The sequence below is a fragment of the Borostomias antarcticus genome (assembly GCF_949987555.1).
Source record: "Borostomias antarcticus genome assembly, chromosome: 11".
Taxonomy (NCBI): Eukaryota; Metazoa; Chordata; class Actinopteri; order Stomiiformes; family Stomiidae; genus Borostomias; species Borostomias antarcticus.
In genome coordinates this window covers 22,638,082-22,654,971 of record NC_140244.1, presented here as the reverse complement: position 1 = coordinate 22,654,971, position 16,890 = coordinate 22,638,082, and the positions used below count along the sequence as shown (strand labels likewise).

At 48.0% G+C, this 16,890-nt stretch overlaps 1 protein-coding gene across 4 annotated transcripts in view; it reads left to right on the top strand.

Annotated features, from left to right (window-relative positions):
* iqsec1a (IQ motif and Sec7 domain ArfGEF 1a) overlaps nucleotides 1-16,890 on the top strand; it is a 108,517-nt gene that overhangs the window by 77,216 nt on the left and 14,411 nt on the right. The window contains exon 1 of one of the 4 annotated variants that reach the window (XM_084445519.1): nucleotides 16,366-16,486. The exons of 2 other annotated variants lie outside the window; for them this stretch is intronic. In XM_084445519.1, the coding sequence (XP_084301645.1) occupies nucleotides 16,383-16,486 (104 nt within the window). In that variant the 5' untranslated portion in view covers nucleotides 16,366-16,382. Of the gene's footprint in view, nucleotides 1-16,365; nucleotides 16,487-16,890 lie in introns of those variants that run through there. One more of the 4 variants, XM_084445520.1, reaches the window with a different exon arrangement.

Below are 16,890 nucleotides of genomic sequence, written 5' to 3'. Positions count from 1 at the left end.
TTAGACGAGACGCACAGCGGTCACGCTACCTCCCACCCACGCCAACCTCTCCTAAACCCGGCCGCTCGGTTGATTGACAGGGTAGACGGGGCGACTCTGGGGTCATCCAGATTGTCATCCACCCCCTCCACCCTCGGAACTAGCCGTCTTATCCTCTGGATGGGAGAGTCGGTGGACTCTAACGAGACATTCGGGAGGCCGGGAGATCGATGGCTCATGTATTCACAGACGCCGGGGATGTGCTTCCAGTCAATAACGCAGTAAGCCTCCTGGAGCATAGCTCACACCTCGAAGGGTACGGCCGAGGTAGCAGACAGATTTACTCTCAGCTTTAAATCCATATTTCCTCCCTAATGGCAGTCCTTCCTCTTCTTCTTCATCATCCGGTGAGCATTAATTGCAGTCGGAGTAGTTGCGAGAGTTAATGTATGATACAATTACTAGCCTTCTGTAACTGGAATTTCACTTCAACTTCAAGGGAGTTCCGATATGCGTTGGAGTAGGTCCAGGATCCCGCGGTATGAGTTGAACGGACAGAAAACAAAGTGAGCCTGTCGGGTCGTTTGTAACTGGAATGGTCCGCGGGGCTCTAGATGGCCTCCTTTTCTTGTAAACGGCTTGGCGCCATTTCAAACTGAGCTTTGGCATGAACTGAAACAGTAAACCCAGGACCTTGCCATCCATTTTTTATAGCCTACAGTCTCTCTCACCAAGCTCATGAATGTGGGTCTTCCTGACAAACGTTTCTGTTCCTGACAAAATGCGTTCCTCCTCTGCGCCTGCTTCAATATTTGTTGTTGTTGTTGATGATACATGTGATTTGCTGACTCGTAGGCCTACTCTCCCATGTCTTGACTGGAAGCGAGGAATGAATGGAATGTGCCGAGTCAGGATATGTTGTTACCCAGTGGAATGTGTCGACATGAACGCACTCGTGACCGGAAGGGAAGTGGGACTCGGTTCACAGTAAAAGAGAATTAAGTGGGAAGTTATTTCTTTCTCGGAAAAGATGTTGTCTAGATAACCAGTAGTGACATTTTAAATAATTGTGTCTTGTTATTTCTGTAGGGCTATAGAACAGCAGTGTTAGGCTACTGCCTCATGTGTCCTCAGAGTCAGCAGACAACCTTGCTTCCAGGTATTGTAAAGGCCACGGTCGAGTCATGAATAATTTCTCTCTTCTTCCCCCTCATTGCTGAGATGCTTTCAGGCAAAGCTTTCAATCAATATTGAAATACTAATGATCAAGGTCATATTGCAGTTGGGAAAGAAAACTCAAACGTCCCAGGTTCCTGTTGCCAGTAAACTGATCCTCCCTGTTTTCAGAGAACTCAGAGAACATCCGTGGCTTGGACTTGGTTGTTGTTTTCCGCTTAGATTTGCAGAGTTTTGGGGGGAAAAAGAGCAAGCAAGAAACAGGACAGGATTTCCTTAGACAAATGTTGGAAGGCCTGACACTGCAGTTCCCTCCGGCGTTAAAGCGCTTTTAGCGGTCAAGCGGCAGGCCTGTTTTGGGCTGACTAAAGTCTGTCTAACACAAGAGAAGATTCATACTGTAGGCTACAGTTAAACATGAATTAGATATATTTTAGATTTGATTTATCAGGCATGACAAACATTCCCTTTGTTAAATCCACAGCTTTAGTCTTCCATCTGCTGTGAATCACTTGAGGTGATGATGTCGCTCGGGCGTGATCACGCGCTTGGTCATCGTCATGGTGAAGAGCTCGCGGCTGCGCCCTCACAGCGACACATCTGTTCTCAATCGTTCAGTCCGCGGCGCCTAATCCTAAAATAACATCATGTTTCATGAATTATGTCTCCAGCCAAATTAGAAGGCCATTAAAATGAAATATCGTCTGTTCACACAAAAATTAGAAAGTCGTTAACGTGTCTCCCATCGTGGACTCCCATCATTAACAACTCTCACTGGTTAAGGCCTCTTGGAGGAATAATACGGTTGTGTGTGGCACGACTCTCGGAACCGGGCGACACATCTCCTAGCTGTCCCACAAGGCCGGGCCCTGGTTTTCACTTTCTTTTATTTTCCCAAATATAGGCTATAATCAGAGATGGAAAACATATGATGCATGAGGCGCGAGAAAGGCAGTCTTTATGCTCCGTGCCAACACAAACAATGGCTCGCGCCAGAGCAGAGGGCAGGGCTGGGAGGTGCTCCTCCGGGCTCAATAGCCCCAGTGTGTATTTCCCGGGGCGCCACGGAGGCACGGCGGGCAGTGCCAGGGCCAGGACTGGGCAGCGGAGACCAGTGATGGGAGCCCAGGGCTGACGGGACAGAGAGCGCAGCCAACTCTGCTGGACTGATTGGACAGCTGTGTTTGGGGAGGTGGGTGAGGATGGAATCTGAGTGCCTAAAATGTGTAACGTTATTATTTTTTGGGGGACTGTGGATCCTTGTTGTTCAGGCGTCAGTGTTTACATCTGCTCGGGAAATACTTCACAGCAGGTCGTAAATGTGTTCTCGTGTTATTACGTTATGAATAATTGATACATTGTGCGCTACATGCTGCAATGATGCTAATGGCATACGTCCTTAAAGAGCACCTGTAAACAACCTGAGAAAGATCATCACCAGGGCTGAAAATCAACACCTGCCACCGGCAAAGTGCAGGTAAAATTTCCAATTGGCGACTAGATTTCGGAAGGATATCTGAAAAAAAAAAATACTTGGCCGGTAGATTTTTTCATCTACAGTCCCTTTGGCAGGTGACTCACCGTGAGCCAAAAAGTTCATTTTCACCAAGGATCATCACCATCAGTTTTAGCTGATCGCTGGTGCCAATGGCTAGGAGGACGCATCTTGATTTAAACTACAACAACAACATCTGCCTGTATTGAGATCCCCTCCAATCAGTGTGCTCGAATCAACAGCATCATGATGTTTCACTGTGCGCCTCATCCAAACACAGGCCAGTGTTTGTATTTATCAAGAGAGAAGGGGAAGTGGAGGTATCAGGTTTCAAACTATTTTTAGAACTCTCTGAGGCAGTATGTCCGTCAGATGGATGGAGGCCATTGCAGATCCATTTATGAGGGGGCGACTTGGGAGCATTTGGCCTCTGTGTCTTCTCTCGGCCGGATGACGGATCGGCCACCCCTAGTGCTGCTAGACCGGGAAGCAGATTGCCTTCTTCCGATTGTGTTCGCCTTCTGAGACCTTCGCTAGGTTTAAAGTGGATTGTTGTAGCTATTACATCACAAGGAAATACATTCGGTATATGGAGCTGTATAAAAATGGCTGCTTCATTTTCTGTCTATACGTTTTGATAGGATGATGATGATAATAATAATAATAATAATTATAATAATAATAACCTTTATTTATATAGCTCCTTTCATAAAACCCAAGGTCGCTTTACATAGGGCCAATAACAGACAAGAGACAAACATGGTAGACAGAGACGCACAACATTAAGTAACGGAAGCTAGAGGTCAAAGGCCATGTTGAAGAGGTGAGTTTTAAGGAGTTTCTTGAAGCAGTCCAGAGTTGGGGCGTTGCGGAGTTCTACAGGGAGGGAGTTCCAGAGGGTGGGAGCTGCCACGCTGAAAGCTCTGTCCCCAAAGATCCCCAGTCTGGTTCGGGGGACGGAGAGCTGACCGGTATCTGAGGATCACAGGGACCGCGACTGAGTGTGCTTGAGCTAAAAGTCGCAGTGCCCCATTCCTCTGCCACTGTAGCTATATGCAGGCGCATTCCTAGAAGCCACAGAGCCTTCTCTGTGTGACTTGAGACAGGTGTGGCCCTTGACCACCGACTCAAATAGACCGTTGCACGCACCAACCCTCCGCCCACACCCGTCGCGCCGGCAGAGAAAGCAGGTCATGTCTTTTTTCATCCTTACGCCTTTTGAATAGCTCAAGACCCCTGCAGTGGACTGCAGTGTCCTCTCTAGCCAGCAGGTGGCACCGTCACTCTGATGGCCAGTAGGGGCCGTGTGTGTGTGTGTGTGTGTGTCGGCTGGATAGCTGTGTCACATGCTCCTGCTGCCACCCAAGCTGTGTATTTAATACTCGCCATTATTAGCTAGCTAATATTAGCTAGCTATTCACAGCACCCACCCATGAGGAGGGTTACTACCCCACTATGAGACAGCCATCACATTTTCGGGGGTGTCAGGCCTGCTCTGCTGTCTCCACCCCCACTCCAACTACCTCACTGACCAGACCAAAGGAAGTCAGTAGCCTACTGTAGTCCACTGGACCGTAGAACCACAGTCTGCTGTGTAGAGTGTTCTGCCACTGCGTTGCCTAAGACAGCATTCCTCCTGACAGTGTGTTTTCCTAGAGTGTGTCGCCTCTCATCTCACATGGGTCTATTTTTAGACGTGCAGCACTGCACTTTATTGTGATTCTGCATGTGGGCGGGGCCTGGACGGGCTCAGTGAATGATGGGATGTGGTTGTCATGGGCTGTAGTATACTGCGGTGGGAACATCACAAAGGGATGTTTGGCTCCATTTGAATAGCAAAGGGCACAGTCCACTAGATATCGAGCTGTACCCTCTCTCCTGCTCCCCTCTGTATTGTATGATACTTCATCAAGGCAAGGCAAGGCAAGTTTATTTATATAGCACATTTCAGCCACAGGGCAATGCAAGGTGCTTAACATGAGACATTAAAAGCATTAAAACAAAAAGCAAGACATTATAGACATTTAAAACAAAAAGCAGGACAAATTAAAAGCATTAAAACAAAAAGCAAGACATTATAGACATTTAAAACAAAAAGCAGGACAAATAGAAGGAATAAAAGTATAGTCATCAAGTATACTGTGCACTGCACAGATTTGACTGCATGCACACTGTTGCAGCTGTGATCAGGAAGCAGTGAAGGGTTTGAGGCTGGAGTACGGGAGCCATTAGTCATGATTAAGAATAATTACAGCTGTGTGCAAAGTTTATCTCAGTGCTGCCGGCAACCAAGTAAGTATTAACTTGGATTAAATGGATGCAAAACCCTTGTTTTGAAGCAAGAGACAGGAAGAGGACAAACAAATAAAGTATATATTTAGCTTTGTGTCCCACAGTGTAGTCACATCTAGCCTTGGTTTGCACGTCATATTCCAAACGCGTCGTGACTGTTTTCAACTGGGACTCAGGCATTGCTAACTGACGTCGAGACACATTTAAGACAGGCCCTTCAGACATCACTAGTCGCTGATAATCTTTGATAATTCCCCGAGGATCCCAGAGGTAGCGACATCTGCTCCGGCTCCTCTGCCAGGATCTGATGAGCAAACGTTGCGTATCCTTCAATTACTGTAATTTCAGCCCTATTGATACATCTGCTTCCAGGTTCTAACGAGGCTCAGGAATTCTCCTCTGCGTCTCTCCGAGAGCTAACGGGAAAAATGTGTGAGTGTTTGCTTCTTTTTTCTTTTTTCTTTATTTTTTTACAAGTTCCTCTGAATTCAACACAATTTCCCGGGCCCCCCTACATCCCTATTCAAATTGTGCCATGTCAAACGATGACATCACCGGTCTAATTGGTTGCAGACGGAACCAGAGCGGATTTCTCATTTTATTTTCCATTTCCAGAGCGGCTCTCTCAACGTCTCGGCTTCCAGCAAAAGCAGATATGAGAGATGGCGCATGACATCATGTAGACAGAGCGTCCAGCGCCGTTCTTTTTTTTATATATACGCACAAAAGCCCCGGGACCCGGTTTTCCAGGAAGCCACCGCTTCAATGGAAAAAAAAACATTCTTTGGGAGGCTGCTGCTCTGTGCGGTGTAGGTGTCTCCCTGTCTGCCACCTCTCCATTCAGACCTGCTCCAGCTGAGGGTCCAAAACACATCAGCGCACCCTTCCCCACATTCCTCACTTGTTAGAACATGGCGGGGTGTGTGAGGTGAAGCAGCTCTGATAGTTCGGCCATGCCCAGGTCTGTGGGATCGGCCGTGTCCAGGGTAGGTGGTGGTGGTGGGGGGGTGGGGGGTAGGGGGGTGTTGAGGGGAGAGAGTTGGGGCTGGATGATGGAGTAGGAGGTGAAAAGCATGGAGGCCGTGCGTATTGGGGGCCGAGGGGAGGTTTTTATGGGCGCGTAGAGGGCCTCCGGTTGGAATTCCCATCGATGACATCATCCCAGACCGGAGCAGACTTAGAAGGCGTGCAGACGCTGGGAAGAGGGCAGCTGGGGAAAGACGGGGTCTCAACCAGACATGGGCTGGAAGGACGGAAGATAGATAGAGAGAAGTGGTACTTCAGAGAGTGAGGGGGAGAGGGAGAGAGGGGGGGAGAGGAGGGGGGGAGAAGCACATAGTTTACCCAAACCTCAGCTCGCCACAGTTAGGTGGTATCTGTCATCCAATCTTTCATCAGATTTCCGCGGAGCGCTCACATCAAAGGTTTCATTCAAGTTGATTTCAAGGCCCGTACTGAGATGACCGTGATCTGCTGACAGCTTGGATATGGAGATCATGAGCTGTTCCTCAGACAATGCAAATCATACAGAGTTAGCGTTATCAAAGACTCAGCTGGCTCGGGGCGTCGGGACCTCGCCGTTCAGAAATGTGATGAGAGAACATCTGAAACCCACACACTTTTAATCCCCTTTCATATCAGTTCATGTCCCCAAACAAATTCCAGCATGACTAATCTTTAGCTAATCATCTATTATGATCGAGCAACAGAATAAACCACTACCTTAGGTTGCTGCTTTACTGGACATTAAAACATGGATGAGATCTCTGTGGGTTTTGTAACGTACCAGAGTTTGATTTGAGGATCTCCAATGCTATTGTTTTATTTCCTTCTTCTTCGTAAAATATGCACAGAGCCTTCTCTGCCTCTCTCCTTCTTCCTCTCTCTCTTTCTCCCTCTCTCTCTCTTTCTCTCTCATTATTTTGTCAGTCTCAATCTATCGTTTGAAGTCTCCAGATGAAAAGGGGGCCAAAGGAAGCAATCATTTTCTCTGTGGGAAGGGAGAGGGGTCCAGACTCGTAATTAGAGGACATCACCACCTTCCTCCTCAGATGCGCGCGTCAGTGATTGGTGTCCCCCGTAAACCTGACCCATCTGGGAACTATTCTCCTCCATTTCCCGTGCCATGTTGTCATTATACAGCAACTAGACGAGGGGGGTGGGGTGGGGGGGGGGTCAGCAACACCCTCTCCTCCCCACTCAAAGGATTAACTATCCTTCGGTCAGTTAGGTCAGCTCCAAGCTCTACGAGCCCAGAGAGCATTGCACCGTCAGTAGATAATGGCCTCCGCTGTCTGGAACACTTGGTTCTAGTGTTGTCACGATACTGGAATTTCTAACTTCGATACGATACCTTGAAAAGTATCGATACTCGATACCATTTTCGATACCACGGGGAGAAATTGACAACATTGAGGGCATAACATTTTCGATTTTTTGACCTGCTGAAAGCAGACACCGTCTTCCTCAGCCTCGACAGCGCTCCAGACACATGGTCTATATCCAGGCCCTTGCTAATGGCTAGGTGTAGGTTGTGCCCAAAGCAGGGGACCCATGTGAAGTCCTGCTGAAATGCTTTCTTGTTATTTGAGGCATTATCAGTGGTGATGCCAGCCATATTTGACATGTCCAGCTCCCATGTTTCATGTACCATCTCCTCCAACGCCTCCCTCAAGCTGTCCCCTGTGTGCTCTGAGTGCAGCCCAACACAGCCCAAACACCAGCTCTGCATGTCCCAGGATTCTGTTATAAACTGCAGAGTTACTGCCATGAATGTGGATGTGGCCCTGCTGGTCCACAGGTCAGTGGTTCATGAAAAGAAGGGTTTTCCCCCAAGGCTCTCCATGATTTTATCTTTTGTTTCATTGTGTAGGGCGGGGATTTCAGTGTACATGAAATGATTCCGTGAAGGAAGGGCATACTTGTTATTTAACTGTCCAAGAAGTTGTCTGAACCCAGGTTTCTCAACAGTATACACGGGGACCTGATCCATGCATATGTACTCTGCTACAGCCCTGTTCAGTTTCTTGGTTTCATTTGATTTTGCATCATACTTTCTTTGTTGTTCAAATACAGCTAGTGGGGTAGGCTGTGTGTGTGTCGCTTTTGTTGCTGGTCGATTCTCCTCAGCTTCTCTCTGGTACTATAAGAGAAGATAAATATCACACTATTAAAAACCTTGGTTTCTCTTTAGATCCGACCTTTAAAAATAACTCTTATCTAATCTAATCTTAGAAATTAAGTAAAGTTAATAGTACTGTGTGTTAAGCATAACAGCATCTAAGTTGATTTACTGAACATTAACTCAAGATTCCTCAGGCTTGATAGCTGGTGTTGTCCTGTTAGCCCAACAGCCATTCTCGGAGCTAAGCTAACTAGCTCTAGTTTACATCCATGAGCTAGCTAGTAGCTAGCTAGCTAATTCCCCTCAGCTATTCAGACGCCACATTGACTGCTTTGGCCCATTGCTGGATAGCTTTGAGGGGGATTAGCTAGCTAGCCTATCTTAGCTTCACGTTAGCTATCTTATCTACCGCCCCCCCCCCACACGCAGTCAATGCGGCGTTTCGATAGCAAGCTCATGGATGTATTAAACTAGAGTTCATGTATTAAACTAAAGTTAATAGTTTACTGGGTCATTTTGTTTAATGTTTCAGTGATGTTGAAAGTGGAGCTGTCACCCTCTCTAAATTCTTTATAGAGATCCGCGTGTTGGTCCTTCAGGTGTTTTGCTAAATTTGTTGTGTTTGCACCTTTCGTTGGCACTACTCTGGAACAACGCTTGCAAATGGGCTTCGTGGCATCTTTAGCTTTTCCTTCGTCATTTGCTTCAAACCCGAAGTACTTCCAAACAGCACTTCTGCTGTTTTCTTTATCCACGAGTCGCGGAGGCTCTGCACTTGCCATCTTCGGAGCGAGTGAGAGGATTTGTTGACAAGACAGGTCCGTGAGGGGGAGGGGGCGGGGCAATGTGTGCAGAGCAGCAGCGTGTGTGCCTGTGTGTGTGTGTGTGTGCCAACAACTCGCTGTAGGAGAGAAGACAGAGCGAGAAAGCCAGCTGGTATCGATAGTGTGGAAAATATCGATATTGCGAGAAATTAGTATTGAAACTGTTTTAAATATTCAGAATCGATATGAATCGAAAAATCGATATTTTTGACAACACTACTTGGTTCACAATGATGTTACGGCGCAGTGGGGGCGAAATTCTATGTTTTAATCCACCTTCCGTGACACTACATGAGATAATGTAATACAGGCTGCTGTAGGGAGCGGAGAGGGGCGAAGAATGGAGATTAAAGATTGAGGGCGGAGTGGAGGAACTATTCTTTTACATTCAGGAGGTCTTTTGGGACGTTTTGGGATTGCGTGAGGGGAGGAGAGGGGAGAGAGCTAAAACTATAACGAGAGGAGCTCTCTTAGTCCTCCGTCGTCCTCTGCCCCTACGTCTGAAGAGTGGGTCCAACCCCCTGAAAGGCTCTATTAATAGGGCGGCTTCTGCCTCCGCGTCTCTCTCTGTCTCTGCCCTCTCTGTGTGTCTCTCTCTGTCTCTGCCCTCTTTCTACGTCTCTCTCTGTCTCTGCGCTCTCTCTGCGTCTCTCTGTCTCTGCCCTTTCTCTATGTCTCTCTCTGTCTCTGCCCTTTCTCTGTGTCTCTCTCTGTCTCTGCCCTCTCTCTGTGTCTCTCTCTGTCTCTGCCCTTTCTCTGTGTCTCTCTCTGTCTCTGCCCTTTCTCTGTGTCTCTCTCTGTCTCTGTCCTCTCTGCGTCTCTCTCTGTCTCTGCCCTTTCTCTGTGTCTCTCTCTGTCTCTGCCCTTTCTCTGTGTCTCTCTCTGTCTCTGTCCTCTCTGCGTCTCTCTCTGTCTCTGCCCTCTCTCTGTGTCTCTGTCTCTGCCATCTCTGTCTCTCTCTGTCTCTGCCCTCTCTATGTCTCTCTCTGTCTCTGCCCTTTCTCTGTGTCTCTCTCTGTCTCTGCCCTTTCTCTGCATCTATCTTTGTCTCTGCCCTCTCTCTACGTCTCTCTCTGTCTCGCCCGTCTCTCTCCTCTCTGCCGTTCCTCCGCTGTGCTGCATGAAAGACGGAACCAGCCCTCACTCCCTCCCAGCTCCATTCTCTCTCTCTCTCTCTCTCTCTCTCTCTCTCTCTCTCCCTCTCTCTCTCCCACTCTGTCCCACTCCTCCTGTCCCTGTCCCTATGCCCTCCCGCTGCCTCCCTCGCGTACGCCATCTCTCTCCCCCCCTCTCTCCTCCCTCTCTCTCTCCTCTCCCTTCCCTCTCCTCTCTCGTCCGGTCGAGCGACTGAAGCAGGTTTTGCCGTCCTCCTCCTGGGTTCAGGGGTCGTTTGTACACCTCCCTCACGTGACTGGCTCGGCGCTGGAGGAATTCAGAGAGCCCAGAGACGGAGCCAGAACACACGCACACGCACGCACACACACACATGCACACACACGCACACACACACGCACACACACACGCTCTCTCTCCCGGCAGCCCGCCCCCCCCCTCTACACCGCTAAAAACTTGGCGAAAGCCCACACTGCACCCCACCCCCCCCCCCCCCCCCCCTCCCCACACACACACACACACACACACACACACACACACACACACACACACACACACAGCAACACACACCTCCCACTTCCCATCTCCCTGCCTCCGCCCCCCTTACACTCCTGCCAGCCTGGAGAGGAGGAGAGAGAGAGGGAGAGAGAGAGAGAGGGAGGGGGGGAGAGAGAGAGAAAGAGAGGGGGAGAGACCTCCATTCGTCTGTCAAAGGCGACATACTGCCACTTAGCAGTCGCTGTGTTAGCCCCTCACACCGGTAGGGAGGCGGTCCTCAGACCGGCAAGACCATGGGAGTGTTCCCCCTGAGCTCGGAGCGACACCCGGAGACCTAGCAGAAGGACATGTGTTCCCCCCTCAGAGAGGCGCAGGCAGAGGCGGGGAGGGGTGCGAGGCACTCGTAATGCTAGGAGCCGTCTCGCCTTGCGACCGCCGGCCAGCATGTGGTGTTTGCAGTGTAACTCGGAGAAGACGCAGTCTCTGCTGGAGCTAGAGCTGGACAGCTGGTACGTGGAGGAGCAGGGGGGGGGGGGGGGGGTTGGTGGTCTGTGTGTGTGCGCACGTGCGTGTAGTGTGTGTGTGTGTGTGGCGCCCGTGTGTGTGATAATAAGCCTCTGTTCAGTTTGTCATTGGGAAAGGTTAGACAAGGCTGGTAGGGCTCCTGAGAGGGGACATTGTTTACCAAACACCAGAGAAATGTGCACGCGCGCTTGTGTGCATGTGAGTGTGTGTCCGCGTGTGAGCCTGTTAATGGGTGTGTTCATGTTTACACTGATACGGGTATTGCATGACGCGGAAGCACCTCTGACCCCACGTGAGATAGGTGAGATGACCCAAGACTGGTGATGGAAAGGTCATGGCCAATGTACTGTATTTTCCCCATTTCAAAATGTATATAGGTATATCATTTGCATTATATATCAGTTAACTGTAAATTGATATAGTTATGGTTTATAATTTGCACTCTTTATTTAAACACTAGATTAGGAATAGATTTAATGATGTTCTTTTATGTTATTCTTTTATGTTACTGTTATAGTGTATTTACTATAAAACTGCTGTGTGTGTGTGTGTGTGTGTGTGTGTGTGTGTGTGTGTGTGTGTGTGTGTGTGTGTGTGTGAGTGCAGGCATGGGTGTGTGTGAAAGAGTGAGAGAGAGACAGAGAGTATTGTATTGGTTCCCATCTGTGTAAAGGTCAGTCTTGTGAGCCTCTCCAGCTCCCTGAGGGTGACGGTGCGTTTTCTAACGGCCGGCTCGTCAAGGCCAGGTGCCGAGCGCGGCGCGGCAGATAACAGGAACGACTAATTACTGGGAGAGACTGACAGGCTGGCTGTGATCTGGGGAGGGGACAGGAGGAGGGGGGTCAGGTGCTGCTTGACCCCTGGTTCTGCTGGTGAGGGAGGTGGTGAAGGGGGTCTAGTGGAAGATCGGGTGAGTGGTGTGTGATGTTAGACCTGCCAGGCCATCTTGGTTTTAATTCATCCTGAGGGACTGTTGTGTTTCTCTGCTACGCCGGCGTTGCGTTTGTGAATGAGGCCATTGTTTTGGTTGATTACAAACATGTCAGAATTATAGACAATCAAATCCATGAGCGGTTTTAATCATCAGTCATCAATCAGGAGACGCTTCATAAACCATTTAGGCTACTTCATTTAATCATTGGGAATTAATGACTACCAATAAGATGTGAGTCAGGGCCCCAACTGAATTATACACCTTTAGGCATGCAGTTTTCATCATTATATGATGTTAATCCTCCATGCTTAATTGCCGTAATTGGCTCGGTCGCTATTAACCCACTTCTGTTCCTGAGTGACGTGGATGAAAGGTTCCTGGAACCACATCTAACACCTCTCTCTCTCCCTCTCTCTCTCTCTTTCTGAACAGAATGGGATTATGATAACAGGCCCACTGGAGGCTATTCAAAAGCTTTGAATTTGCGGACGGCCACAGACTATATTAGAGCTGTCAGAACTGCATGAAGAGAGGTAGCTGTGCAGAAGCACACTAAAATACACACAAGGATGATGTCAGAGGGCCACTTTAATAACTTCAGCATATGAACATCATGTGCTTTCTAACTTAGCGAGTGTTGCAACAGTGATTTTCCGTCCAGACCGGCCAGACGGGAGAACAGGCTCGCGCTCCTGTTTGGTCTAGACGCCCACTCCAGAGAGAGAAGGCGCTAGCCGCCGTGAGGACCAACTGAAGTTTAAGTATAGACGGTTCAAATAGCGAACTCGGAATCACAGTAATCAAGCGAGACTTTTACGAGGCTGCGGACGACATAACGTCCGCTGGAAAGTCGCTTAACCGTCTCGTCAGTCCGACCAGCTTCGCTCGCCAGTCTCCGGCTGCGTTGCGCTGTAAATCCCATCTTGTTTTAGCGAGCGATTAGATTGATCCATTAATAGGGTTATTGTTCATGAGAGCAGCGATACATCAGAAGGTTTTCAGAGGGCGTTTCTCCCTCTACTGCACTCGCACTGCACTAACAAGTCACTGTGTGGTCTCTTCAACTTTGACCTTGAATACATTCCGCCAACATGTGGGCTTTCGTGGTACCAGTGTTTGCATTTGTATTTATGAGCTGAGCTGGGTGAGTCACTCTCCAATGAGAAGGGAGCAGTGCAGAGAGAAAACATCTGTTTTTGTTGTGCTAGGGGCCCATGTGCTGGCGGTCTACTGGGGGCCGTGTGGTGTGGGGAGCCTTTAAAAAAACAGACTGATTGATTCCTTGACAAATGAGGCGGTTACGGTTTTTGGGTCATACTGAAGCCGATACTATAGCAACATTTCCTTTCATCCACACTGCTGAGAGTTACCATAAACCGCTGTCGGATGATGGGAAAAACATCCATCCACGTACTAATACTGCCGCTTGGTTTTTGGGGGGTTTTCAGAGCAGCGCTGTGACTCAATGCCTCTGTCTGGTGTGTGTGTGTGTGGGGGGGGGGTTAGTATAGTACCCCCACCCCCCCAAAGCCCCAGGTCTAGCTCCAGCCTGCACCTCATTAGCCTGCCTCTTTTCCCAGAACCCCAGTGGATGTGACTCCTCTTTTCCGGGAGGTAGGAATGTTTCTCCCTCAGGTCCGTGTGATGGACTAGGACTAGACTGGGCCCTGGGCCTGTTGGTCAGGATGTGATGAGGGGGAGGAAAGAAAGAGGGAAAGATGACTGCCCCCCGTCCCACCCCCCCCGGAACCCCCAGCTGAAAATCACTGCCAGCTGAGCGTACCCCTTCAGCCAGCCCAGCGCAGGGCACAGGGATGAGGAACTGACCCCACTGCTGGTTGTAAGATGACCAAGCAACAAGACAGTGCCACAAGTTTGGGTTGCAGCCACCGTGTAACTAGCTGTATTGTGTGTTTTTGTGGATATGGAGTATGTATCCCAATCTGGCACTCCTCCCCATCCCATTGGTTGAAAAATAAGAAAGGCTCATGAAAAAACATTTCACTCTCCGTTATTATTTGTGGTAGCGGTTCTGCTGTGCGCCTGGGTTGTTTACACCAGCCTTTCCTCTGGAGTGATGTCATATGAGGCCCCACTGTGCCTTCCTCTCTCGGTTCCCTCCCTGTTCTCACCCTTCACTGCAAACTAAAACATCTGCCGTCTCAAATAGCATTTTCTGCTCCTTTCTCTCTCTCTTTCTCTTTCTCTCTCTTTCTCTCTTTCTCTCTCTCTCTCTCTCTCTCTCCTTTCCCGCCATCGTGAACAACTGACCTGACAGAGTAGCCCGAGGGTGACCTCACGACCTCAGGAAAGGAACAGCAGCGGCATATCAACTCTTTCTCTCTCTCTCTCTCTCTGTTTCTCTCTTACACACTATTTTCTTGTATGGGGAGGAAAACGCTGAGCTGACGGAGATAAAGGACCATGGGGTTAGGTGCAGACAGTAGCTGGCAGTGTTCAGTAGGCCCTAGGCCATGGGGAGGGTTAGGTTACAGGGTTCAGGGCCACTGGAGTTCACGTCGATGTGGAGAGTAGAGAAACCTACTATCTTGAACAGCTGATTAGGGCTCAGAAGGTGATAAAGCTGTAGCTAAAGGAAACTAGTCCCACATCCTCGGTTGTAAAGCTCTTTTTACACAGACTGTAACACGTAGGCCGGAGTGTCCAGGGTTTCACCTTCACCTCTAGGATATTATCCAATAACCTCCAGTGAAGAACCCACTCAGTGTTGAGAAAGACTTTTTCTCCTGTGGCTGCGCGAGCAGCATGCTAGCTAGCAAGCGACTGTAGGCGCATCTCTTACTCCGGGGACAGTTTGCCATGACAGATGGCCGGGGGAGCGACGTCCCCTTATGCAAGAAGTGTGATTTTCTCCCTGTCACACTGTTTCTGCCGTAAATAGGCCTCCGTGTAAAGCGTCTCTCCGGCTGTCCGTTCGCTGGACCAGATATGCGGTAGGCTACACCGTGTTGGGCTGTCATGCTCCAGGGAGCCAGTTAGCGCTCTATAACTGTCAAGGTATCCTCTTCTCACTGTGGCCTTACGCGACCCTTACCAACGGGATTAATGTGATCCACTTCACCTGCCATAAGAATTTACTACACTAAACTTCCCTTAGAGAAATGGTGGCAGATAGTGACCTATTTCAACTTCAAGTACACTTTCAGCTTTACGGAAAGGAAATATATTCAAAATAATTATATTTTTTGGCCGCAATGCATTTCAAATACATTTGGAATACCTGGGATCTTAAGAATAGGCCTACATGTTGAGGATACTGTACATTGAAGCCATGCAGAAATGTATTTCTGTCTTTAAAATGTATTCCATACATTGTGAAATATATCAAATTGCCAAAATGCCAAAAGATATTCGAAATGCATTCCAAATTAATTGATAATAGTCCACATGTAAAATATATTTATTGAAATATATTTTAGCGGCCAATTTTTACTTATTTCGAATGCATTTTGAAATATATTTTTTTAAATGTCAAATATATTTTGTCATGTCAAATATATTTTCTTTCCGTATATTGTGCCCAACGGGAACATTTTGGTGCAGCAGGAAAACAGCACACACTGACAGCATTTTTATGCAGGACATAAAGACACCTGTCAAGATTCTCTTAGAATAGACAGTGTCTCGCTGTGTCTAACTAGTGGTGCCACTTACCAGGTGGCAGCCTGGCGGGTGACCAGCCTGGTGGGAGATGTTTACATATCTCACACTGAAGGGTGGGTCGAGAGCCAAGTGTCTGGAGGGAGTAGCCTACATAGCACAATGTCTCTTTCACATTGGTTTTCAGAACAGAACATCTATTTAAACTGGAGTGTCATTCACATATCCCCTCAATCCTTTTAACTCTCATTTGCTTTTCACGGGTAAACACAGACAGCCAGAGTGAACGAATCTGTATCTCCATTTAATAGTTAGCTCGTAAAATCTTAATCAGACTGTTGGACATTGAATTGAATGTTGTCTGATTATACTATGGTGAGGATTTTTCACAGTCTTGAAGAGAAAACATGCCACCATTGACACAGTCACACTCATAGGCCCTCTGTCAAGGAAGTGATTTATATGGTAGATACTGTAAGTTACAATAAAAAGTGAGTTTTATACAGGTATATAACTCAGGTGTGGTCACTAGTCAAACATGGTTCAGGTGAGAAGTGAAAGTACTTTCTCACCGACTGCCGGATGTCCGCGTTAGTTCATTCCAAGTGATTGTTAATGTATTTACCCCTTCAATGGGAACCAAACTGGACTTTGGCAGTGAGACTCCTATTCGCCAAACATGATGTAACTATCACTGGTCACTGATTGGCTCTCTATGCGATGTTGACTTTGCTTTTCTGAGGAATCTGTGTGCACTCTGGACTGCAGTCAGTCAGCCAGACAGTCAGGCAGGCAAGCAGAATGGTGGATAATGTATGGAGGATCGGTTGGCAGTTTATAGAAAACCGAAGGTCTTTGTGTCTCAAGCAGTCTTCTCCTAGTACTGCAGCATGGGAGAAGAGTGAGTGAGTACCCTCTAATCATTTCTATTACCTGTGTTTAATTGAAGGTATGCTCTGCTGGGTTATATCGACTGCCATTCTCATAGCTACTGTTTGAACGGCCTCCAAGAAAATATGTAGTCCTTCAGAATTTGTGCCTAGTTCATTCATACAGGCTGGTTTTGCGGATAGCTTTTTTCTTAGGTTGTGAAAGAGTATGAATTAAAGTCAGATTTCCAATAGTAATCTAGGCACAATGGACATGAGAACTTTAATCAGCAGTGTTGAGTGGCTGGTAATGGAGGTTGTATATCTCAATGTGGTAAGGTCAGCACTTCTCAGAATACACTGTAGTATTTACCCAGTCCTGCTTTTCCTTTTGGTTCTGTAAGGCTGTTTCTGAGTCACGCACAGAAACATGGACTTTA